At 42.5% G+C, this 25,152-nt stretch overlaps 1 protein-coding gene across 2 annotated transcripts in view; it reads left to right on the plus strand.

Moving 5' to 3' along the window:
* The first annotated feature begins 300 nt into the window (after window positions 1-300).
* LOC139268842 (septin-2) overlaps window positions 301-25,152 on the plus strand; it is a 195,573-nt gene continuing 170,721 nt past the window's right edge. The window contains exons 1-3 of one of the 2 annotated variants that reach the window (XM_070887596.1): window positions 301-443; window positions 15,118-15,282; window positions 18,579-18,630. In XM_070887596.1, coding sequence (XP_070743697.1) covers window positions 18,610-18,630 — 21 coding nt within the window. In that variant the 5' untranslated portion in view covers window positions 301-443; window positions 15,118-15,282; window positions 18,579-18,609. Of the gene's footprint in view, window positions 444-15,117; window positions 15,283-18,284; window positions 18,446-18,578; window positions 18,631-25,152 lie in introns of those variants that run through there. The other variant, XM_070887597.1, reaches the window with a different exon arrangement.

Raw genomic sequence — 25,152 nt, forward strand, 5'->3', positions numbered from 1 at the left:
ATTAATTCCTGGTGACTCCAGGATAATGGTGCAGAGTTGACAACCTACTATGGAGGGAGCAGGTAACCACTTCTAATGCTGGTCCTTTGAGCAGGTCAGGGCTCTCTCTCCTGCAGTTGAAAACGTTCTCTAACTCAGATACAGAACGAAAAATGTAACCAATCCCGAATAAACTGAACCTGTGAACCTTGCAATGGGAATACAAGACAAACACACACACACACATCCTCTACCTCCTGCCGCAGGGCCTGCCGGGACACTGGATGACTCCTGGCGCGGGGCCTGCCGGGATAACGGAGGAGCTGTGCGCGCGGTGGCTGACGGGACGTTGGCAGAGTGTCTCCGGGAAAATCAGGCGAGCGGCGCTGATTGATTCGTGTGGCGGCCTGAAGGAGCGGGTTAGCTGGAGGTAGAGAGCCGGAGACACAGGCCCAGCTGCTGGGGTAAGTACTGTGGAGCGGCGGCCGCCGGTTGGGAGCGGGGTTACGGTGCAGCTGTGACACGGGCAGCCGAAGGGAGCTCCAGGGTAAAAAAAAATTACCCGCCTGAGAGAGGAATGTGGGAGGGATTGAAGAAGCGAGGGATGGGTGGGGAGGAAGTGAGTGAGAAAGGGAAGAAAGAGCGAATGTGTGAGAGAGAGAAAGGCTTAAACTGAGCAATGGAAAATCGAGAAAAGAGAAACTGGACAGGGGAGAGTGGGAAAAAAGGAAATTCCAATGAACTCCATCCTTCATCACCTCCCCTATGTGGTCCACCGTCACAGCACTGCTCTCCCCTGGTTCCACACCTATCTGTCCCACAGTGGTCAGTGCACCCCTTCTATCAGCTTCTTCCATGCCTGTGTGGTCATCTCTGTTGTGTTCCTTCATGGCATTATCTGCATAACGTGAGGCTGATGACAGCCAGGTCACCACAACTGTCATCATGCTGTTTGATTGCCTGTTGGACATCAAGTTCTGGAGTTCAATGTATAGCTCAATGTTAGCAAGATATAAGTAATCCTATTTCGCTCCCAGCACTGTGCACCTTTGGTGCTGATTCAAATGCTATCCCTGCTGCTTGCTCAGGCTGAAGCCAACTCTTCACAATCAAAGTGTCCTGCTTGAACGTGCAGTGAGCTTCATACCACTCAACCAGTCCATCAGAAAGAAGCAAATCACATTTATGCAGCACTTCTTGCATCCTCTGGACATCACAAAGCATTTCATAAACAGTGCAGTACTTTTGAAGTGTAGTCCCTGACTTGTAGGTAGAAAGATTGCTTAGTTCCATCTCCAGACTATCAGCCACCTACTTCACTTATGAATGACATTTGTCCACACTGTCACTTAAAAGAACAACCTTCCATGGTGGCCTTCCCAGCTCCACCCTACATAAACTTGAAACGATTTAGAATTCTGCTGTCTGCACCCTGAACTACACGCTCATTACCCATGTCCTTGTAGACCTCCACTGGTTCCCTATTCCCCAGCATATTGATTTCAGAATCTTCATACTTGTCTTTAAATACCTTTTTATAGACTCGCTCTATCCTATTTCTCCATTCATCAGTTCTGTCTCCAACCATGCACTTTCAACTCTGGTCAATTATGCATTTTCCCTCCCAAACAATGGTGGAACCTTCAGCTAATCCCCACCCCTGCATGCTGGAACTTTCACCTCAAATCTCTGAATAATGTTACCTCTCCATCATCCTCCAAAAGCTTGCTGAAAACTCAAACTCTTCGAATATGCTTTTAGCCACCTCCTCTAGCTTCTATCGTACTTCCTGCTTGGTGTTCACGGCCCTTCTGTAAAGTGTCTTGGGATGTTGTGCGGTGAAAGTTACTACATGAATGTAGCTTGTTCATATGCCCAGAGATGAGGAAGTTTAGAGAAAAGGGTGTATGTTTCCAGGAAATCTGGGTAGTTGTGGCCGTAGCAAGGTAAACTTGCTTCAAATGACCTTTCGGAAAACTAGACCATGTGATACAGGCAGGTATTAGAATATGCAGTCAAATTTCAACAACTGCTTTTTCAGCAATGCTGTATTGGGTAAGAATTGAAATATTTTATCATCAATATTTAGTAGTTTTTTCACTGGACAGATAAAATCTAAATGCCTCACAAGTTACGCACTTGATTTTGATCTTAATTTACTTACAGTATGGTACTCTTCTGTCCAAACTGTTTACATTTATTGGATCATTATGTGATCTAGCCCATTAGAGTTTGGTGAGTCTAGATGTTTACAGATATTTAAATAATGAGTAGCCAAATTTATAAATAATCACTGTTTAGGCATCATCTGGAGTATTGTGGACAATTCTTGGCACCACATTACAAGAAAGATGTAAAAGCATTAGAAAGGGCACAGACGAGGTTTACCAGGAATGAGAGACTTTATTTATGAGGAGCGGTTAGAGAAGATAGGACTGTTCTCCTTGGAACAGAGAAGGTATAAGAGGTGACCTAATAGAGGTTTTCAAGATCAGGAGAGATTTTGACTAAATAGGGAAAAAATATTCCCTCTGGCAAGTGGGTCAATAACGAGAGGTCATAGATTCAAAATCATTGAAAAAGATCAAGAGGGGAGATGAGATGAGAAGGAATGTTTTCACTCAGTGTTGTTGGGATCTGGAACACTCTACCTGAAAAGGTGGTGGAAGCTGGGGATGAGGAACTTGCAGGGTTACAGACAGAAAGTGGGTATGTGGAACTAAGCTTAACTGCTCTTTCAAAGAGCCACCACAGGCACAACGGTCCGAATGGCAGCCTCCTGTGCTGCAAGTTTCTACGAATTTATCAACCTTGTGTAATATTTTATTTACTTTTTTTCCTGTTATCGCTATAGGTTCTATGTTCATTGCACCCTGTGTGTAGAGGCTAGGCAGATTAGGGCAGTCTGAATTTGTGGATTTGATAACATGCTGAGTGTGGCTAGAATTTGCTGGAGCAGGAATTTCTGATGTCTTGCATTTATATCACTTAGAAGCATTGCAGATAAGGCAAGTGGTTCACAAATACCAGACTTCTTCAAGTCTGGTGTGAAGCATAAAGTTTGAAATTGGGAATAGGGAAAGGAACAGAAAACCCATTTGGTAAGCATAATTCTATACCTCGACAAGAGTTATGATATATGGAACTGATTGACATTCATTTCACTAACTGGTGATAAATTGATATCCATCTTGAAAAATTTGAAATTCTAGCCTAGTGCACAAGGACTAAGGCAAGTTTGGTTGTGTTCTTGATCATAACTTAAGAAATAGGAGCGTCAGTAGGCCATTTAAGCCTGCTCCGCCATTCAATAAAATCATGGTTGATCTTCTACCTCAACTCCACCTTCCCTCACTATCCTCAAATCCCTTGATTTCCTTAATATCCAAAAATCTATCGATGTCTGTCTTGAATATACTCAATGACTGAGCATCCACAGCCCTCTTGTGTAGAGAATTCCAAAGATTTCACAACCGAAAATGTGAAGACATTTCTCCTCGGCTCAGTCCTAAATGGCCAACCCCTTATTCTGAGACTGTGCCCCCTAGTTCTAGACTCCCCAGCCAGGGGAAACGTCCTCCCAGCATCCACCTTGTCAAGCACTAAGAATATTATGTTTCAATGAGATCTCTCATTCTTCTAAATTCTATGGAATATAGGCCTAGTCTACTCAATCTCACATAGGACAATCCACTCCCTGTCACAGAAATCAGTCTAGTGAACCTTCCTTTCACTCCCTCTAAGACAAGTATATCCATCCTTGGCTAAGGAGACCAAAACTCACCAAGGTCCTATATAATTGCAGTAAGACTTTTTTACGCCAATCCTGTTGTAATAAAGGCTAACTAGGGGGGGAGGCCATCTTAGACTGGGTGTTGTGTAATGAGAGAGGATTAATTAGCAATCTCGTTGTGCGAGGCCCCTTGGGTAAGAGTGACCATAATATGGTGGAATTCTACATTAGGATGGAGAATGAAACAGTTAATTCAGAGACCATGGTCCAGAACTTAAAGAAGGCTAACTTTGAAGGTATGAGGCGTGAATTGGCTAGGATAGATTGGCGAATGATACTTAAGGGGTTGACTGTGGATGGGCAATGGCAGACATTTAGAGACCTCATGGATGAACGACAACAATTGTACATCCCTGTCTGGCGTAAAAATAAAAAAGAGAAGGTGGTTCAACCGTGGCTATCAAGGGAAATCAGGGATAGTATTAAAGCCAAGGAAGTGGCATACAAATTGGCCAGAAATAGCAGTGAACCCGGGGACTAGGAGAAATTTAGAACTCAGCAGAGGAGGACAAAGGGTTGATTAGGGCAGGGAAAATACAATACGACAGGAAGCTTGCAGGGAACATTAAGACGGACTGCAAAAGTTTCTATAGATATGTAAAGAGAAAAAGGTTAGTAAAGACAAACGTAGGTCCCCTGCAGTCAGAATCAGGGGAAATCATAACGGGGAACAAAGAAATGGCAGACTAATTGAACAAGTAATTTAGTTCGGTATTCACTAAGGAGGACACAAACAACCTTCCGGATATAAAAGGGGTCAGAGGGTCTAGTAAGAAGGAGGAACTGAGGGAAATCCTTATTAGTTGGGAAATTGTGTTGGGGAAATTGATGGGATTGAAGGCCGATAAATCCCCAGGACCTGATGGACTTAATCCCAGAGTACTTAAGGAGGTGGCCTTGGAAATAGCGGATGCATTGACAGTCATTTTCCAGCATTCCATAGACTCTGGAGTGGAGGGTAGCCAATGTAACCCCACTTTTTAAAAAAGGAGGGAGAGAGAAAACAGGGTATTATAGACCGGTCAGCCTGACATCAGTAGTGGGTAAAATGATGGAATCAATTATTAAGGATGTCATTATCAACGCATTTGGAAAGAGGTGACATGATAGGTCCAAGTCAGCATGGATTTGTGAAAGGGAAATCATGCTTGACAAATCTTCTGGAATTTTTTGAGGATGTTTCCTGTAGAGTGGACAAGGGAGAACCAGTTGATGTGGTGTATTTGGACTTTCAGAAAGCTTTCGACAAGGTCCCACACACGAGATTAATGTACAAAGTTAAAGCACATGGGATTGGGGGTAGTGTGCTGACGTGGATTGAGAACTGGTTGTCAGACAGGAAGCAAAGAGTAGGAGTAAATGGGTACTTTTCAGAATGGCAGGCAGTGACTAGTGGGGTACCGCAAGGTTCTGTGCTGGGGCACCAGCTGTTTACATTGTACATTAATGATTTAGACGAGGGGATTAAATGTAGTGTCTCCAAATTTGTGGATGACACGAAGTTGGGTGGCAGTGTGAGTTGCGAGGAGGATGCTTTAAAGGCTGCAGAATGACTTGGTTAGGTGAGTGGGCAAATGCATGGCAGATGAAGTATAATGTGGATAAATGTGAGGTTATCCACTTTGGTGGTAAAAACAGAGAGACAGACTATTATCTGAATGGTGACAGATTAGGAAAAGGGAAGGTGCAACGAGCCCTGGGTGTCATGGTACATCAGTCATTGAAGGTTGGCATGCAGGTACAGCAGGCGGTTAAGAAAGCAAATGGCATGTTGGCCTTCATAGCGAGGGGATTTGAGTACAGGGGCAGGGAGGTGTTGCTACAGTTGCACAGGGCCTTGGTGAGGCCACACCTCGAGTATTGTGTACAATTTTGGTCTCCTAACTTGAGGAAGGACATTCTTGCTATTGAGGGAGTGCAGCGAAGGTTCACCAGACTGATTCCCGGGATGGCGGGACTGACATATCAAGAAAGACTGGATCAACTGGGCTTGTATTCACTGGAGTTCAGAAGAATGAGAGGGGATCTCATAGAAACGTTTAAAATTCTGATGGGTTTGGACAGGTTAGATGCAGGAAGAATGTTCCCAATGTTGGGGAAGTCCAGAACCAGGGGTCACAGTCTTAGGATAAGGGGTAAGCCATTTAGGACTGAGATGAGGAGAAACATCTTCACCCAGAGAGTGGTAAACCTGTGGAATTCTTTACCACAGAAAGTTGTTGAGGCCAATTCGCTAAATATATTCAAAAAGGAGTTAGATGTAGTCCTTACTACTAGGGGGCTCAAAGGGTATGACGGGAAAGCAGGAATGAGGTAGTGAAGTTGCATGTTCAGCCATGAACTCATTGAATGGCGGTGCAGGCTCGAAGGGCCGAATGGCCTACTCCTGCACCTATTTTCTATGTTCTATGTTTCTATACCATTTGCTTTCCTAATTGCTTGCTGTACCTGCATGCCAACTTTCGTGATTCGTGCACAGGGGTACCCAAGCCCCTCTGAATACCAACATTTCCCAATCTCTCTCCATTTAAAAACAATATTCTGCTTTTCTGTTTTTTCTACCAAAGTGGATAACTTCACATTTCTCTACATTATAGTCTATCTGCCATGTTCTTGCCCACTCACTTTATCCCTTTGCAGCCTCTTTACATCCTTCTCACAACTTAATTTCCCACCTAGCTTTGTATCGCCAGCAAACTTGGAGACATTACACTCAGCCCCCTCATCCAAATCATTGATATAGATTGTAAATAGCTGAGGCCCAAGCACCGATCCTTGCGGTACCCCACTAGTTACAGCCTGCCAACCCGAAAATGACCCATTTATTCCTGCTCTCTGTTTTTTGTCCATTAACCAATCCTCAATCTAATATATTACCCCCAATTCCATGAGCCCTAACTTTTTGTAATAAGTTATGTTTGGCACCTTTTCAAATGCAGCACGTCCACTGGTTTCCCTTTATCTACCCTGTTAGATACAATCTCATACAACTCTTGATTTGTGAAGCACGATTTCTCTTTCATAAATCCGTGTTGACTCTGCCCGATCATATTTTGATTTTCTAAGTGCCCTGTTACCGTGCCCCTAATAATGGATTCCAGCATTTTCCTGACGACTGATGTCGGGCTAACTGACCTATAGTTCCTTGTTTTCTCTCTACCTCCTTTCTTGAAAGCGGCATTACATTTGCTAATTTCCAATCCGTGGGGAGCGTTCTAGAATCTAGGGAATTTTGGAAGATCAAAACCAATGCATCCCCTATCTCTGTAGCCCCCTCTTTTAAAACCTTAGGATGTAGGCCATCAGGTCCAGGGGATTTGCCAGCTTTTAGCCCCATTAATTTCTCCAGTACTATTTCTTTAATTTCCTCATTCTCACTGGATCCTTGGTTCCCCACTATTTTCTGAATGTTTTTTGTGTCTGCTTCTGAAGACAGACACAAAGTATTTATTTAATGTCTCTGCCATTTCCTTATTTCCCATTATAATTTCTCCTGTCTCTGCTTGTAAGGGACCCATGTTTACTTTCTCTAATCTCTTCCTTTTTACGTACCTATAGAAGCTTTTACAATCTTTTTATGTCTCTTGCTAGTTTACTCATATTTAATTTTCTGTTGTATCTGTATACATTTCTTGGTAATCCATTGAATTTTAAAAACCGTCCCAATTAAAAGGCTTACTATTTCTGGTAACATTATAAGCCTCTTCTTTTAATCTAACACTATCTATAACTTCCCTTGTTAACCATGATTGGACCATTTTTCCCGTGGGGTTTTTAATTCCTTAATGGAATGTATATTCGTTGTAAATTATGAATTATTTATTTAAATGTTTGTCATTGCTTATCTACCGTAGTTTCCCAACCTACTTGCTGATTCGTGTCTCATATCTACGTAGTTTGCTTTGTTCAGATTTAAGTTACTAGTTCCGGACTTAATTAAATCACTCTCAAACGCAATATAAAATTCTGCTCTACAGCCGTGACATTTCTCTTATTGCTTTTGAATTTCTCTTCCTTTCCTGAATCCTCCCACCTCTCCTACATTAGTTTAAAGCCCTATCTACCGCCCTAGTTATTCAATTCGTCAGAACACTGGTCCCAGCCTGGTTTAAATGGAGCCCATCCCAATGAAACAGCTTCCTCTTTCCCTAGTACTGGTGCCAGTGTCCCATGAATTGAAACCCCTGCCTTTCACACCACCCTTTCAGCCATTCATTTAAGCATCGAATTTGCATGTCCCTATGCCAATTGGCACATGGCTCAGGTAACAATGCAGAGATTATAACCTTTGAGGTTGTGAATTTTAATTTCGAACCCAGTTCCTCAAACTCTCAGCATAACCTCATTCCTAGTTCTACCTGTGCCATTGATTCCTATATGGACCACAAAATCTGGATCCTCTCCTTCCCACTCCAGGTTCTTCTTCAGCCACGAGGAGATATCTTTAACCCTATGGGAGAGACACAACCTTCAAAATTCCCGGTCGCGACTGCATTGAACAGTGGTGGGCAAAATACGGCCCGCGGGTCATATCCAGCCCACCAAATCATTCTATCCGGCCTGCTGGATGGGACAGAAATAGAACGTGAGCCGGAGCTTGAGCTGCACATTCGTCTATCCACTTTCACCCTCATGGGTCAGAGACAGACTCGAACTGCAGTCAAAGAAAAAACATCATAATACTTCATTCAGATAAATAATTCCTAAAAGCGATTCTCCCTGGCCCGATCGTAAAAGGATCCGCTCTGTGATTCTGGGCCCCAATGGTGGATGTCCATGCCCAGAATGCACTGCGTCCTCGAATATGCCCTATTCATTTTAGAGCGGAGTCATGGCTTTTCAGCTCGATAAAGCTTTGACCGAAGAAAGTGACCCGCGCTGCATCTTTCCTCTCCTGGTGTCCAAAGTACAATGGCAGGGGAGTTCTCATCTGGCACCAATTGGGATGGCATTAGTAATAGTTGCAGAGGGACATGAGGATGACTGAGGTGGGGAATTGCTGACACAGGCTCTAAAGAGTGTAGAGTTCGATTTCACAGCACTGATTTACAGAGACCAGAAGATACCATAACTTTTTCAACTTTTATCTTTGATTCATTTCTAAGCAGTACCGACTACATGTTGTGCATGTAAGATAGCATCTGTACTATCTGAATTTATGTTTCTGCAATGTTCCCTCTAATTTTTTTCGCCACTATGCAGACGCGCATGCGCAGTATCTCTTCCAGCAGCAGGACTGCGCAATTGTTGGAGCATTGGTGGGCGGCTCTCAACAGCTCACCAAAACTTGTTAAGTTGCCCTCCAGTCCAAATAATTGCCCATCCCTGGCATAGAACACTATTATTTCTTTTTGTGATATATTACTGCAAGCAAGTTAACCTAGTGAAATTCAGACAGCAAGTTGCAGCGATGTACAGGTAAGTGACAGTCAAGAATACCACCAACTTGCCTTGGAACATGTTGTTTGCACTGAGATTTTGCAAAAAATGAAACTGTGCAGTAAATGGCATCCCACAGACATTGTTCGATTTCCGAAGAGACTAAATATAGATATATGGGAGGAGGAGGGAGGGAAGGAGAATGAAATGTTATATCAAAGCTACATCCTTGAAATGTCTGTTCTATTTTAATTATATAAATGCGGATTACTTTTTTATTGAAAATATAGCTCCCCGTCACCATCTGCTCCCATCTTCTCCTTTTGAAGGTATTGTCTTTCTTGATGCCGCACTCCATTGTTTGGCTTGCCTGCTCTCTAGCCTTTGTGTGTACTGTGATGTGCCAGTAGTGCAGTCTAATATCTCCAATTTTCTGCATCCCATTGGGGAGCTGAGCGCATTAACTGTGATCTTTCACTCCATTGTGCAATATGTCTGAAGTCCAGAACTTTTATTTTCAACATGATGTCAAAATCGTATTTGTTGAATTCTTATAACTGCACTTCTTTTGTTGGCTGAGTTTTGAAGAGAGCCTGGTAGGCAGGAAGTAAACATATTCATTATTCAACCAGTAAGAGGGACGACAGGCTTTCGATAGCACGGACATTAACCATAATTTTCCAAAAACATCTTTGAGAACAGGAATTGTGCTGAAGGGTGGCAAATCTTAAACTGCTATTTAAGAAAGGGGAAAAGGGTAAGCCTGAAAATACAGTTAGTCTTAGCCATGTAGTGGGTTCTTCTGGAGTCCATACTATAGGCTGAAATTGGTGAACACGTAGAATGGTATGGGCTAATCGAGGACTGTCAGCAAGGACTTGTAATGAGTAAGTCATGTCTAACTAAATCAGCTTAATTTTTCAAGCATTGGCTGCGGACCTTTGGTTGTGGACTTTTGGTTCGAGAATAGTGTATGATTCACAGAGGCCTAACGGGGTGTCAGCCTTAGCACTTAGTCAGGAGGTCATGGATTCATGCCCCGCAGCAGAGACTTGAACACATTATCTTGGCTGATACTTCAATGCAGTACTAAGGGAGGTACCGTCTTTTGGATAAGATTTTAAATTGAGGTCCCATTTCTCCTCTCGGGACGATGTAAAAAATCCAATGGCACTATTCAAAAAAGAGTATAGGAATTTGCTTGGTGTTCTGAGCAATATTTATCCCTCAACCAACATCACTAAAACAGATTATCTGGTTATTACCACTTTGCTGTTTGTCGGGCTTGCTGTGCGCAAATTGGGGACTGTGTTTTCATACATTACAACAATGATGACACTTGATAAATACTTCTTTGACTGTGAAGCACTTTGTGACGTCCTGAAGTTGTGAAAGGTGCTATATAAATGCAAATTGTTTCTTCTTTTACTCTGTGCAATTCTGCGAAGTCCATTAAAGGGTTCTAACATCCTTTCAATAATGGTAGATTGACTAGAATCCCACAATCAATGGATCAGATCAAAGCTCTGTAGTCCTGCCACATCCAGTCCTAAATGATGGTGGACAATTAAACAACTAGAGGGAGGAGGAGGCTCCATGAATATCCACATCCTCAATGATGGCGGAGCCTAGCACGCAAATGCATAAGACAAGGCTGAAGCATTTGCAGCCATATTCAACCAGAACTGCCGAGTGGATGATCCACATCGGCCTCCTGCTGAGGTCCCCACCCTCACAGAAGCTAGTCTTCAGCCAATTTGATTCACCCCACATGATACCAAGAGGTGGCTGAGCGCACTGGATTCAGTAATGGCGATGGGCCCCAACAACATCCCGGCTGTCATGCTGAAGACTTGTGTTCCAGATCTAGCTGTGCCTCTAGCCAAGCTGTTCCAGTACAGCTGCAAAACTGGCATCTACCTGACAATGTGAAAAACTGCCCAGGTATGTCCTGTCCACAAAAAGCAGGACAAATGCAATCTGGAAAATTACCGCCCCATCAGTCTACTCTCAATCATCAGCAAAGTGATGGAAGGTGTCAACAGTGCTGTCAAGCGGCACTTACTCACCAATAACCTGCTCACCGATGCTCAGTTTGGGTTTCACCAGAACCACTCTGCTCCAGACCTCATTACAACCTTGGTCCAAACACGGACAAAAGAGCTGAATTCCAGAGGTGAGGTGAGAGTGACTGCCCTTGACATCAAAGCAGCATTTGACCGAGTGTGGTAACAAGGAGCCCTAGTAAAACTGAAGTCAATGGGAATTGGAGAAAACTCTTCTGCTGGCTGGAGTCATACCTAGCACAAAGGAAGATGGTTGTGGTTGTTGGATGTTAATTATCTCAGCCCCAGGACATCGCCGCAGGAGTTCCTCAGGGCAGTGTCCTAGGCCCAACCATCTTCAGCTGCTTCATCAATGACTTTCCCTCCATCATAAGGTCAGAAGTGGGGATGTTTGCTGATGATTGCAGTGTTCAGTTTCATTTGCAGCTCCTGAGAAAATGAAGCAGTCCATGTCCACATGCAGCAAGACCTGGATGACATTCAGGCTTGGGATGATAAGTGGCAAGTAACATTCGCGTCACAGAAGTGCCAGGCAATGATTATCTTCAAGTTAGAGTCTAATCACCGCACCTTGATATTCAACGGCATTACCATCGCGAATCCCCCATCATCAACATCCTGGTGGTCACCATTGACCAGAAACTTAACTGGACCAGCCACATAAATACTGTGGCAACAAGAGCAGGTCAGAGGCTGGGTATTCTGCGGTGAGTGTCTCACCTCCTGACTCCCCAAAGCCTTTCCACCATCTACAAGTGTGGTGGAATACTCCTTGCCTGGATGAGTGCAGCTCCAATAACATTCAAGAACTGTGACACCATCCAGGACAAAGCAGCCCACTTGATTGGCACTCCCTCCACCACCGGTGCACTGTGGCTGCAGTGTGTACCATCTACAAGATGCATTGCAGCAACTCGCCAAGGCTTCTTTGGCAGTACCTCCCAAACCCGCTGCCTCCTAGCAGGAAAGGGCAGCAGGCGCATGGGAGCACCATCACCTGCAAGTTTTCCTCTAAGTTACACACCATCCCGACTTGGAAATATATTGCCATTTCTTTATTGCCGCTGGGTCAAAATTCGAGAACTCCCTCCATAACAACACTCTGGGAGCACCTTCACCACACGGACTGCAGCAGTTCAAGGAGGTTCACCACTCGCCACATTCTCGAGGGCAATTAGGAATGGGCAATAAATGATGGCCTTGCCAGCGATGCCCACATCCCAGAACAAATAAATAGAAAAATGATACCAGGATATAGTTATGAAGAAAGGCTTAATAAACTGGAGCTTTTTCATTGGAACAGAGAAGGTTAAATTGGATGTAACAGAGGTTTAAACATTTATGAAAGGTTTTGAGAGGGTAAATAATGAAAGCTTGTTTCCACTGGTTGGAGAATCAGTAACTGGCCAAAACTTAGGATTATCAATAGAACAAAGAGGTGTGCGTCAGAAGAAATGCTCTCACAGTTGGTCATTAGACCATGGAATGCTTTATCACAGCAGCTGTGAGCCAAGATTTATAACGCCATTTAAAATGGAATTAATTATTTGAAAAGGCAGAGCATCGAAGAACACAAGGAAAGGGCAGGGTAATGGCATTAAAGTAGTTCACTCCAGTTAAAGAGCGAGCGGTGGTACAGGTGTGGTGGGCCGTAGAGCCTGGCTCTGTGCTGTAACCTTAATGCTTCTATCCTTGAAGCATGAAGTTCTTTCTGGACTAACAGAGGTAGTGGCATTGGAAGCCAGTAAATTGCATCAAACCATTTAGTGAGGTGACAAACCAGCGATGTGGTGCACAGATTCTGTACTGTGATGAACAGCACAGCTGGTTAATGTTTGGAGATTGTTCCCTTCGGCACCAGTTCAGCTCACAGTGGCACTGTGCCTGTGGCCCGTAAGATGTTTAGCTGCGAATGTCCGCAACTAATATTTAAAAGTGCTCGGACATGGGAATGTTGCTTAATTTCCTGACTGCTTCTTGGTACACAGATCTTAAATACTTTTTAAACCGTATAACTGATGCTGTGTATCTTAGCTACTTGAATCCTAGTGGGCTGACTTCCAGGATTTCCAGTGTGTTGTGCTACAATGTCACCCTGAGAAACAGCACCTTTTTTGACATTTATTTTAATGGAGGAATGCAACTATTCCTGGGAAAATGATTGTTTTTCAGTACTGCTCTGGCATAACATTTTAACACACTTGAACACGTATGCTACCCTCAGTGTAACAGCAAAGTGCTTTGGATATATTGGGCGTGTTGATGCAGCAGTTGGTCTGTAGATGGTTGAAAGACTGAACTTGGCTCTGGCTGTTTCCCCTTTTTAAACTATTTCATACTTAGAAGTTTATGGGATTCTGGCCAATTAACCTTTTCACAGCTACATTCCAAAAGATTGGACTTGACCCATATTGGTGACAATGATTATATTTTATTCAGTGCAAGTGAGACTTGATACATTACAGCATCTGAGCTGCAGTCAAATGAGGCGCAATCGTGAGATATATTACCTGTTATGCCCTGGGTAGAAGTCGCGATTTTCACGAGTCCAACCCCAGTCTGCCCTGGCTTCTAGGTTCCCTTGTCTGCCCGGTGTGACGTGTGTGGGTCCTCCGCGAACCCGAATCTTTCCTCGGCTCGTCTTCTGGATGTTTTCAAGCTGTTGGCTGAATTTCTCTTCAACCTAAGTGGCTGAGGGCCCCCTTCTTATACCCTTACTCTCATTCAAAACCTATGGTTCAGGGGGACTCCAATCACTGGCCTACACCCCAAATCCAAAATCCATTTATATAAAGATGACACGTCCACAGCACCTAGTCTTATGACACCCTTGCATCATCTGTTTTGGACCATCAAGACGCATATCTGGGGTAGTTATGGCATGCCATGTGTAGAGATATGGCGTCCTTGCTGTTTGCCTATGTTTTTAATTCACTGCAAAGATCATAACATTCCAACACAGTAGCAGCTACATATGACCTTCCTTCCCAGGCTAGCTGCACTCTGTTCAAGCATGGCGACACTCTTCTTCACCCCATGCTGTCTGGGTAAAGCTTACTTACAGACTTTAATTATAAGCAAAATGGTTACATGTCCTATATAATTCAGGTTATCATTGCAAACAGTTGATGATTACAAACTTCTACATTTAATTCTTGCACACGATTATAAATCCATTACTAATAAGATATTAATGGCTGAGATATCAAAACAAGTACCTATATTCTAAAAATCAACTAATCCACGATAATCTTCGTCCCTTTGCCTCATTTCTGTCCTTGAATTCCGTTAAATCTTTAGACTTGGGTCCAACAAACATGCTGTTGTCTTGTTCTGCTGGGAAAGCTGCTGACTGCATCTTACACTTGGCCAAGCAAGACCCAGTGCCTTGGTTTCTTCCATTTTATATCTAATTGGGTCTACCGAGGGCATATTGCACAAGATTAAAACCATGATTATTCAAGAATCAGCGTACATCGCGCAACAGTTACATAATACAAACTTGAACCTAAAATTAATAATAATTAATTTCGTCCCAGTTAGTTAATAGAGGGAATCTGAAATGGAGACTTCCCAGGATTCTCTCAATTAAGAGGCATGACATTATGCTGTAAAGTTTTCAGGCTAGAAATTTGTCTTGGGCGGTAGCGCAAAGTAAGTGTTATCAAAACAACCGCCCGTTATACGCCCCATGCATTATTCAGTTAATGGAGCTAAATATCGGGTGGGGATGTATAACTGGCGGCCGATTCTGTAACTCCTGTTTTGCGCGACCACCTATGATGAACTTCTACGCTTGTATCTGTTTTTATGATAGGACCTAGTGACCTACAACATGCCTGTCCTGGTAGTAATATGTGGTAGTAATCCTGGCTGATTTTTTTTTTCTTTCTACTCCAGGGTTGCGGAGACCAATTGAGTGCCCTGCCTGCGATCGGCTAACTCAGTAACGATTGGGAATCGGACATAGGAGTTCCCTGAAGTCTGCTAACCACTGCAGAACCTTTCTGAGCCAGCTGCGGAGCCTTGCTTCAGTCTTCGCAGTGAACAACAAAAATACCAGAGGTACAGGGAAGACTTGTAATCAGCGAAGTGCAGGAAATTAGAGGGATTAATCGATATGAATTTCTCTATTTAATATATTAAAAATATTGCACGTGGATGTACTTCCCGTTATCTTTCCCATTATGAATTCCTGTGGCTACAGTTATAATTGAAACTGTATGTAAAACTTGTCCGACTGTAATTACATTGTCACCCCCTTCCCTCATCTCTGGGTGAAGATGGTGTATGGCAATCACTGCCAGGATGGTGTAGATGTCGTGTGACAAGTTGGCAGAGGCAGTTTCTATTATAAATGTGGACATGGGAATCTGTAATGGAAACATGAGCATAAGGACAGAACTTATGACTTTAAAATGGGGATTGAATTATATCTCCACCTCGATCCAACTCACCCCTGCCTTCTAATCCCACTTCATCAGAAGACTGATTTAATCATGACTCCCCATGTGCAAAATCAACCAGTAATATATTAAAAATGTTGCATCTTTGCACACTTCCTTTCAGCTTTTCCCATTATAAGTTCTCAAGTCCACATATATAAAGGAAACTACCTATGCATTAAAGTCACAAATGACATCCTATGTTATTCTGACTGGTAAACTATCCCTCCTCATCGTTCACGGCCTGTTTGCATCCTTTGACACATTTGACCACACCATCCTCCTCTAATGCCTCTTCACTGTCGTCCAGCTGGGTGGAACTGCACTCGCCTGGTTCCATTTTATCTATCCAGTCGTAGCCAGAGAATTATTTGCATTGGCTTCTCTTCCCACTCCTGCACCGTTACCTCTGGTGTCCCTCAAGGATTTCCTATTTCTCATTTATATACTGCCCCTTGGCAACATCATCCGAGAACAGAGCATCGATTTCCACATGTATGCTGACGACATCCAGCTCTGCCTCACTGCCACCTCTCTTGACTCCTCCACTATCTCTAAATTGTCGCACTGCTTGTCTGACATCCAGTACTGGATGAGCAGAAATTTCCTGATACTAAATATTGGGAAGACTGAAGTCATTGTCTTCAGTGCCTGCCACAAACTCTGTTCCCTAGTCCCTCAACTCCATCCCTCTCCCTGGCAACTGTCTGAGGCTGTACCAAACTGCATGGTGTCATATTTGACCCTGAGATGAGTTTCTGACTACATATCCGCGCCATCACTAAGACCGCCTCTGTAACAGCATCCAATTACGCTTCTGCCTCAGTTCATCTGCTGCTGAAGCCGTGCCTTTGTTACCTCTAGACTTGACTATTCCAATGCAACCATGGCCGGCCTCCAAACGTGTGGTCATCCAAAACACTGCTGTTCATGTCGCAACTCACACCAAGTCCCACTCACCCAACACCCCTGTGCTTGCAGATCTACATTGGCTCTCGGTTAGGCAACGCCTCCTTGTTTTCAAATCCCTCTATGGCCTCACCCCTTCCTATCTCTGTAACCTCCTCCAGCCCTACAACCCTCTGAGATATCTGCACTCCTCCAATTCTGGCCTCCTGAGCATCCCCGATTTTAATCGCTCCACCGTTGGCGGCCGTGGGCGGCCGTGCCTTCAAATGTCAAGACCCTGAGCTCTGGAATTCCCTCCCAAAAACTCTCCGCCTCTCTACCTTCTCTTTTCTCCTTTTAAGATACTCCTTATAATCTATCTTATCTGCCCTATTGTCTCCTTATGTGGCTCCGTGTTAAATTCTCTTTGATAATGCTCTTTGAAGCCCCTTTTGACTAGTGTTACTGTGCTAAAGGCGCTATATAAATACAAGTTGTTATGTAAAATTGTCAAGCTCTAATTACACCCTCCAATGAAGGTGCTGTAATGTTGCTAATTGATAGAAATTCTCACATAACCTGCCACAAAAGCATCCTCTGTGAAGTGCTTTGGGACAGATTTCAATGATAAAGGCACTATATAAATGTAAATTGTTGATTAAATGCAGTTATACTGTGAGTAAGTATTTTTGAGGATGGTTCTTTGGGATGGAATGAAAAATCCATTGATCCTTGTAACTCCCAACAGAGTGATTAGTTTGGAAATTGAACTCCGCAGTCACTGCCAGAACAGGGCATTATGCTATGTGCGTTTGTATTTGTTCTCAAAAATAAATTAACTTGGATTATGGAATGTCGCATAGAAGGCGCTGCTTTCTGTGCAGACACCCTCTAATCTCATCCATGCTCCAACTGCTTTTCTTAGCCACTGAGTTGCCAGTATTTTCATTCAGATAAGTCTCATTCGTCTGGTGACAAACACAGGATCCAGATACCGTAGAGTTTTATCTTCTGCATTGGGATTTCAAATCAACTTAGCAGCTGTGTCAGGAACAAAAAGATCTTTAAGTGCTTTTATTTCCGGTATGCTATGGAACATGGGAATTCTGGGATGTTTGTGCAGCTGAGCCAGTATGGAAAGGGCTTCGTACAGGCTTATGGTTCTCAAAACTGTTGAACCTCCTGTGCCTTTTACAGCTCAAATATGCAGCCAGTTGCTCAGCTTACCTAGTTTTTACTGCGTGATAAAGAATACCTTTGATAGCTTCTTGATGTAATCCATAATCATCAAGGTGAATTAAAGGATGTAATTAAATCTCTTGAGTTCACGTTATCCTCCCTCGTAATTCAGCTGCAAGTGAATGGAAGGAAACACCATCCTGTTCTCTTGTGAAGATGTATCAATTGAATACGTCAACTACTAACATGTCCCTGCAAATGTTTCTTAAGTGACATCATTTTGCAATGACTACTTACTGTCTGTAGTCAAGTCAGATAACCACATCTGACCCTGTTGCCAAATCTGCAATGAGCGATGCAGTTCTATTCTTCTCTTCTAGCACAGCGACACTAAGTTCTCTCAGCTTTTGTATTTGGTTAAATGTTGCCTTATGTTCTGACTCCTGGTGTGCCTTGAGCCTCATCAGTGTTGAGATAGGTGCATTCCTTTTCTCCAGTCCAGTTTATGCTGATGATGTGGTTCTATTCACAGCTCGAGTTGTGATTCCGATTCGAAGTTTTACCTCGGGAGCGCATCTGTCTGCAGTACAAATGCAGTTGGTGGACTGGGTGGCTATCAGCACCATTTGTCTGCAATGACCCACAGCTGTCGATGATTTAACTGTGCCATATTTGTGCTGACCCTGAAATAACATGGAGCCTAAAAGTGCAATGAAGTCAGTATTGCTGAGTGACTCTATTTGATTATGTGCTCTGTGCTTGGGTGTGTCGAGATTCCTAATTCATCTTGTTATTTCGAAGATTCCTGATCCATCTCGTTAATACCGTGTGCTTGCATTTTTCCTGCAGGTTGTTGTGAACTGTGAAGTTAAAGGCCAGTATGTCGACAGAGAAGGCAAAGGTGAGCAACTTCATTGTGTAGCTAAATTATTACACTTGCTGACCTAACCCTGGAATAGAGTACTGATGCTATTTTTAATTACACAGTGTAATGATTTTAATTATCTTTGGATGTTAACATCTCTGAAAGATGCTACTGAGTGAAATGCTAGAGAGTGACTTCTGTAGAATGATGGATATGGGGGACAGGGGGATGATCATGAGCTTATACGGTGTTGTTGTGAGATAGTTTGGGGGAATTGGTGTATGGGAGGATTACAAGTGGATTGGTTCTGAGCTTATGATATGTATGGATGTCAGGTGATTGTGGGAAGGGTGGAGGCAGATGGAACATTTTAATTAACAATGGCCCTGAGTTTAATATTGCATATAAACAGTAGAAAAGACGTACTGTTTCGTACATGTACATGAGGAGAAATTTCTTCTGAGGGTTGTAAATCTGTGGAATTCGTTGCCTCAGAGAGCTGTGGAAGCTGGGCCGTTGAATAAGTTTAAGACAGAAATAGACAGTTTCTTAAACAATAATGGAATAAGGGGCTATGGGGTGCGGGCGGGGAAGTGGAGCTGAGTCCATGATCAGATCAGCCATGATCTTATTGAATGGCAGAGCAGGCTCGAGGGGCCATATGGCCTACTCCTGTTCCTATTTCTTATGTTCTTATGTAGCGTTGTTAACAATCTCTCAAGTTCTTAATCATTGAACAATTGGTTTGGGGGGGGCGGGGTAGGAAATTGTGTTCCAGTTTTGGGTTTAGGGAAAGGGACTACAGTTTAGTGCTACTGTTTCTATAACAGTTCATCTTGCTGATTGTGATAAATATTGAGCACCCAATTGCAGATCCATATGGCCATTTTCCATTTGATTCACTTTTCTGTCAACTCTGTTTGTGGAAAAAAAAATGGATGTAAAGAAAAAGCTGGAATCTACCCATGATCCGCTGATATTAATGTAAATCTCCTGTCTAGGGATAACTTTACCATGGATATGGAGTGTTTGAGTGAGATTGTCTGAAACTGATCCATGACGAGGCATACAACATACAATTCTTTCAAACCACACAAATAGACTAAAGACTAGCTGTCAGTGTTCCCAGATAGCTGCCAATCTATGCTAATGGAGACCTGGTCAGTAATTCTGTGTATACTCCTATTTCTCAAGCTTGAATCCAACCCTTCCAGTATTTACACTGTCCTCTCTGCTGTATGCAGTTGCAAATTCTTTTTGTTGTAAATTTTCTATTGTAACACAGACTTTCTCATCACCGTCCCATCTGAAAAAAAATCTAATGTGGGGAATGTGATTCCTGAGCAATGGTGAACCCAAGCACAAATATGAATGTAACTGAGTGTAACTGCAAGATATGTCAAAAACTGAAAATGTAGCAGTAACTGTGGAAACAGCTTCTAGAAGCCTTCATGCAGAAGAATCAGATTCACGGTGCAGTGCACACAGTTAGTGTCTCCTAAGTTGTCCACATTTTAGCTGTTGCCGTCAATGACGTTTTCGCATATCTGTTCAAGATGAGCCTCATCTCCCTCCCACAGAACATCATCTTCAATGCGACTCATGGTGTTCGATACGTAGCATTTTTCTGAAGCCGTTCACAATAATTTGTGGATCCAGTGTTCTTCATGCATCTATTCTCTGTTGCAAACTCCAGCTCTGGAAGAAACTTGCAGCAATGGAAGAGGTTGCATTGTTGTTCATCCGACTATTGCGCTTTAATTACAGAGTGGCCTTCATTGATTAATTGAAAGCTGCATTTAACAGCTGTAATATATGCTTCGCTCTCGGCCTCGTGCTTTTCTGTCGCTCTGCTCTTGGCCTTGGCCTTTACTACCACTCCGCTCTCGGCCTCGCCCTTTTCTGCAGGCTATTTTAGATCTAGTATTGTGCAACGCGTTAGGGTTAATTAATAGCCTTGTAATAAAGGAGCCTCTGGGAAAGGGTGATCATAATATGATGGAATTTTATGTTGAGTTTGAGTGTGATTTAGTCCAAATTGAAGATCTTAAATTTGAACAAAGCAAACTACATAGGAATGAGGAGCGAGTTGGCTAAGGTACATTGGATAACTAGATGAAAAGATATGATGGTAGATAAGCAGTGGCAAACATTTAAACAAATAGTTCATAATTCGCAACTAATTTATATTTCGTTCAGAAATAAAAACCCTACGGGATAAGTGGTCCAACTGTGGCCAACAACAGAAGTTAGATAGAATTCGATTAAAGGAAGAGGCTTATCATGTTGCCAAAAAGAGTAGTAAGCCTGAGGATTGGGAGGATTTTAGAATCCAGCAAAAAGGATGACCAAGAAATTGATAGAGGAAAAAAATAGAATGAGAGTAAACTAGCAAGAGACAATTTAAAAAAAAAAGTTAAAGCTTCTATATGTTGTAAAAAGGAAGAGAACAGTGAAAGTAAACATGGGTCCCTTACAGACAAAGACAGGAGAAATTACAATGGGGAATAAGGAAATGGCAGAGATATCAAACAAATACTTTGTGTATCTCCAAGGTAGAAGATGCAAAAAGCATTCTGGAAATAGTGGGAAACCAAGAATTTAGTAAGAATGAGGCACTTAATGAATTTAGTATTAGTAAAGAAATAGTACTGGAGAAATTAATGGGACTAAAAGCCGATAAATTCCCTGGACTTGATGGCCAACATCCTTGGGTTTTAAGAGGTGGCTACAGAGATAGAAGATGCATTGGTTTTGGTCTTCCAGAATTCCCTAGATTTTGGAATAGTCACTGTGAATTGGAAGGTAGCAAATGTAACCCCGCTATTCAAGAGAGGAGGGAGAGAGAAAATGGGGAACTATAGGCCAGTTAAGCTGACATCAGCAGTAGGGAAAATGCTAGAATCTATTGTTAGTGACATGGTAACAGGGCACTTAGAAAATCATAATATGATTGGGCAGAGTCAACACGGATTTTTGACATGGTAACTGGCAGGATAGATAAAGGGGAATTAGTGGTTGTAGTGTATTTGTATTTTCAAAAAGCATTCGATAAGGTACTACACGGAGGTTATTACACAAAATTAGAGCTCGTGGGATTGGGGGTAATGTGTATTCAGAATTCATTAATGGACAGAAAACAAGAGTAGGAATAAACGGGCCTTTTTTGAGTTGGCAGACTATAGTTAGTATGATACCGTGTACCCTAAGGATCAGTTTATAAAATTGACTTAGATGAGGGGTCCGAGTGTAATGTATCCAAGTTTGCTGATGATGTAAAGCTAGGTGGGAAAGTAAGTTGTGAGGAGGATGCAAAGGGATATAGACAGGTTAAGTGAGTGGGCAAGCACCTGGCAGATGGAATATAATGTGGAGAAATGTGAAGTTATCCATTTTGGCAGGACAAATAGAAAAGCAGAATTTTTTTAAAAAGAGAGAGACTGGAAAATGTTGGTATTCTGAATACACGAATCACAAAGTTAACATGCAGCTACAGCAAGTAATTAGGAAAGCAAATGCTTTGTTACCTTTATTACAAAGGGATTGGAATACAAAAGAAAAGAAGTCTTACGACAATTATATTGGGCCTTGATGAGACCACAGCTAGAGTACTGTGTACAATTTTGGTCTCTTTACCTAAGGAAGGATATGCTTACCTTAGAGGGAGTGCAATAACTGTTCACTAGACTGATTTCTGGGATGAGGGGATTATCCTATGAGAAGGGATTGAGTAGACTAGGCCTCTATTCCATCGAGTTTAGAAGAATGAGAGGTGATCTAATTAAAACCTATAAAATTCTTAAGGGGCTTGATAGGGTAGATGCTGGGAGGATGTTCCCCCTGGCTGGGGAGCCTAGAACTATGGGTCACAGTCTCAATAAAGGGTCGGCCATTTACGACTCCGATGAGGAGAAATTTCTTCACGCAAAGTGTTGTGAATCTTTGGAATTCTCTACCACAGAATACTGTTGATGCTCTGTTGTTGAGTATATTCAAGACAGATCGATAGATTTTTGAATACTAAGGGAATCACGGGGTGTGGGGATAATGGGGGGGAAAGTGAAGTTGGGGTAGATGATCAGCCATGATCTTATTGAATGGCAGAGCCAAACATCCTACTCCTGCTCCTATTTCTTATGAGCTTGCATTCATTCCCTTGAAAATCTCCACTTAGTGAGCTATGTCTTTTTTTTTGATAGCTCTTTGTTTACAGAAGGCATTTAGCGATGCTTGAATGAATCTGAGATGAGTAAAGAATGTTTAGTATTAAGTAGAGCATGAAATCTTGTATCGTACGTGGCCCTGATCAAACATCAAGTCAGTGCTTTGTCCATCCATTCTCATCGTCCTCAGAAACTTTTCTTCAGTTGTTTACTTTTTAAATATGTATGGTGGCAACTTTGTTACGTCTTCTGTGTATGTGAGCGTTACAATGAAATACGCCCTTTCATGCACCATAGTGGTGATGGAAATTGATTGCACGCCCTCAGGAGGGGGAAGAATTTCTGAAGTGTGTTGAGAACTTTCTTGACCAGTTTGTTTCCGGCCCAATGACAAGGGAGGCATTGCTGGACCTGGTTCTGGGGAATGAGGTGGGTCAGGTGGATCAAGTTTCAATAGGGGACCATTTAGGGAACAGTGATCATAGTATCATAAGGTTTAGGTTAGCTATGGAAAAGGACAAAGAGCAATTGAGAGTCAAAATACTTAATTGGAAGAGGGTCAATTTTAGTGGGTTGAGAATGGACCTGGCCCGGATAAATTGGAATCAAAGATTGGCAGGCAAAACTATAATTGAACAATGGGCCGCCTTTAAAGAGGTGATAGATTGGCTACAGTCGATGCACATTTCCACAAAGGGGTAAGGTAAGGCAACCAAAGCCAGAGCTCCTTTGATGACGAAAGAGATAGAAAGGGGGAGTTCCAAAGGTTGTGTTTCCTGCCAGGGTTAACGACATCTACTTACAGCTGGAGAAGAACTTGGAGTGGGAAGGGGAGGATCCAGTTGTTGTGGTCCACGTAGGAACCAACTAGGGATGAGGTTCTGCTGAGAGAGTTTAAGGAGTTGGGGTCCAAATTAAGAAGCAGAACCTCAAAAATAATAATCTCTGGATTGTTACCTGAGCCACGTGCCAATTGACATAGGGATACGCAGATTAGAAGGTTAAATCCGTGGCTCAAAGAGTGGTGTGGGAGCAGGGGTTTTGCTTCATGGGGAACTGGCACTAGTACTTGGGAAAGAGTGAGCTGTTCCGTTGGGAGGGGCTCCACTACCGGGTTGGAGCCTGTGTCCTGGCGAATCGAACAACCGGAGCAGTAGACCGGGCTTTAAATAAATGAAGGAGGGGTGGGAGGATTCAGGAGAGAGTAAATTTAAAAGCAGCAAGAGAAATGTCAAGGCTCAAGAGCAGAGCAGAGTTTGGGGTAAAAATAAGCAGAGTGGGTCAGGAAGGGACAGAGAGAGTAACAAAGGTAATAGGGCATCAGTGACTAAGGTGACATCAGGGATAAATTGAAAAAAGTCAAAGTTAAAGGCACTATATCTGAATGTGCGAAGCATTCGCAACAAAATAGATGAATTAATAGCGCAGATAGAAATGAATAGATCTGATCTAATAGCCATTATGGAGCCATGATTGCAAAGTGGCCAAGGTTGGGAAATAAATGTTCCAGGATACTTAACTTTTAGAAGAGATAGGCAAAATGGAAAAGAAGGAGGGTCGCCCTGTTAATCAAGGATGGGATAAAGACAGTAGAGAGAAAGGATCTTGGCTCTGAAAATTAAGAGGAGAGGGTGAGAGAGAGAATACTAGCGTTGATTCTATAGACGAAGAAGATAATAACAGTCTAAACAAGTATTGTTGCAATAAAGATACTAATTTGACCGTAAATGTTTTGTGGGTCTCTGCTAGTTATTACATAACTTAAAACAAATATACATTCCTTTTAAGGCACAAAAATCCCACGGAAAAAGTGGTCCAATCGTGGCTAATGAGAAGTTAAAGATAGTATTAGGTTAAAGGAATAAACTTAAAATGTTGCCCAAAAAAGTAGTAACCTGAGGATTGGGAGGATTTTAGAATTCACCAAATGAGGACCAAGAAATTGATCAGGAAAGAGAAAAAAGAATATGAGAGTAAATTAGCAAGAGATGTAAAACAGATTGTGAACGTTTCTATAGGAATGTAAATAGAAAGAGATTAGTGAAAGTAAACATGGGCCCATTAGAGGCAGAGCCAGGAGAAATTATAATGGGTAATAAGGAAATGGCAGAGACATTAAACAAATACTTTGTATCTCTCTACACGGTAGAAGACACAAAAAACATTCTGGAAATAATGGTAACCAAGGGTCAAAAGGGAATGAGGAACTTAAAGAAATCAGTATAAGTAAAGACATCGTACTGGAGAAATTACTGGGACTAAGAGTAGGAAACATAACCCTGCTATTTTAAGAAAGGAGGAAGCGAAAAATCAAGAAACTATAGGCCAGTTTGCCTGATATCAGTAGTAGGCAAAATAGTAGAATTTATTATTAGGGACGTGGTAACAGGGCACT

This window comes from Pristiophorus japonicus, chromosome 8 (genome assembly GCF_044704955.1).
Source record: "Pristiophorus japonicus isolate sPriJap1 chromosome 8, sPriJap1.hap1, whole genome shotgun sequence".
In the NCBI taxonomy this organism is placed as follows: Eukaryota; Metazoa; Chordata; class Chondrichthyes; family Pristiophoridae; genus Pristiophorus; species Pristiophorus japonicus.